The following is a 1,570-nucleotide window of genomic DNA, read 5'->3' as shown; positions in this document are numbered from 1 at the left end:
CTTGCAGGGTTTGGCACAAATTCTGGGTCAAGAAAGATGGTTCATAAACTGAATGATCCGTCAGCAAGAACTTAATTCATTCAACCCCGCAAGTTAAAAAACTGTTTTAATCGGATCCTTCTCTCTTAACTTTGCACAAATTTTCTTTCCTCCTCAATTTTTGCCTTTTTCTGGATTGGTTTTTTTCTACTTTTAACGGAAATGCACAAATGTAGTAAGCGAGGAATCAACTTGCAAAAAAAGGGGGAGTGGATGGAGGAGAAACAAAGGGCAATGATAAAACAGAATGATGTTTGACAAAGTAACCATCGTATAATATGAAACTGGCTGTATTTTCTGGTGTGTCTATATTTTGTAACATTTTTTCAACAAAAATAAAAATGCGCTTTTGATTATGACTGAGGAAACCAGTTGGGTCTTTTACAACAGTAACCATATTAAAATACACCCAAAAAAAAATTGTAACTCGTTTGACTAGTCACGTACGTTCACCAAACGGTTTATTGTTTCAACATCCTGCACAAAATCAGAGAGGAGAATTTTCAGCTTGTCCAAAAGAGCGAAAGAAAATAATATGCTTGACCGAATATGATTATTTTCACTGTTTAAAAAATTAAATATACTTTCTTTGACTAAAACTTACTCTTTCTTATTTTATTCGAAACAAATTATGAGCCATGGGTTAGTTAAAACTCACGGGGTTGTTTCACATTTACTTTTAAAAAAGAAAGAAAAAAAAGCTGAATACACATTGAAAAAAATGCACTACAGGATCAATGAACCATCTTTCTTGGCACCAGACTTTCGATCATCCCTGCAGAAGAGAAAGAGAGAGAGATGTAGTAGAGTTTGAGGGGTTTCCACGATTGCCCCCAAACCGTTTCCTGCACTATTTCCTGTATGAAAAACTAACAAGTACAAATTAACATCGCATATCTTTTCATACAAGTGAATACAGACAATAGCCTGCTAAAACACTAAACGGTGAAGAATAATATGTTCCAAAGTAATAACCCAATACCTCTCGTTTCGTTCATACGATCGATTCTTAAAATAAAATCATCAGCGAACTGCTATGAAATTAAATCTTGGGTGTCTATCTCTCTTATGTGTGTATATAAGTTGAAGAAAAGACTTCTTAGTTTGTCAGCTTACAAAGAACAGCCTGAAAATGTGTTATAGTCAGCTTTGATACATTAGTTCACTCTTAAAGCTTCGCTCAAGGAAATTTCTATTAGTTATTATCGCAGCAGATAATACATTATCTCTCGTCATCAAAACAGCTGTGTACGAAAGGATCCATATATATGAAGCAACAATCAATACGAATGTTTAACCTTTACTGTAAGTAAAAACAACAGAATCCCATCTATACTTAATAAAGGCTCTAATCAATTCTAATCTCATCCCATTTCATATTACAAATCAACTCGAAACTCATCCCATCTTACCTTATAAACCAACTCAAATCTCATCCCCCTTCACCCTATAACTCACATCTGACCAGGGCCGTCGAGAGCCTGGTCGGGCCCTGGGGCAGCAATCACCTTCGGGCCCCTCCTCCGCCACC

General features: G+C 36.0%; 1 protein-coding gene across 1 annotated transcript in view; it reads right to left on the bottom strand.

The window, feature by feature from the left end:
* Nucleotides 1-485: 485 nt before the first annotated feature.
* Nucleotides 486-1,570, bottom strand: part of LOC106013402 — a gene marked incomplete at its 5' end in the record, with an annotated part of 7,928 nt that continues 6,843 nt past the window's right edge. The window contains 1 exon segment of the mRNA XM_035972818.1: nucleotides 486-814. Within this exon segment, the coding sequence (XP_035828711.1) occupies nucleotides 809-814 (6 nt within the window).

The sequence above is a fragment of the Aplysia californica genome, unplaced genomic scaffold, assembly GCF_000002075.1.
Source record: "Aplysia californica isolate F4 #8 unplaced genomic scaffold, AplCal3.0 scaffold00862, whole genome shotgun sequence".
NCBI classification, from domain to species: Eukaryota; Metazoa; Mollusca; class Gastropoda; order Aplysiida; family Aplysiidae; genus Aplysia; species Aplysia californica.
The sequence above is the reverse complement of the archived record's forward strand: the minus strand, read 5'-3'. Positions and strand labels throughout refer to the sequence as shown.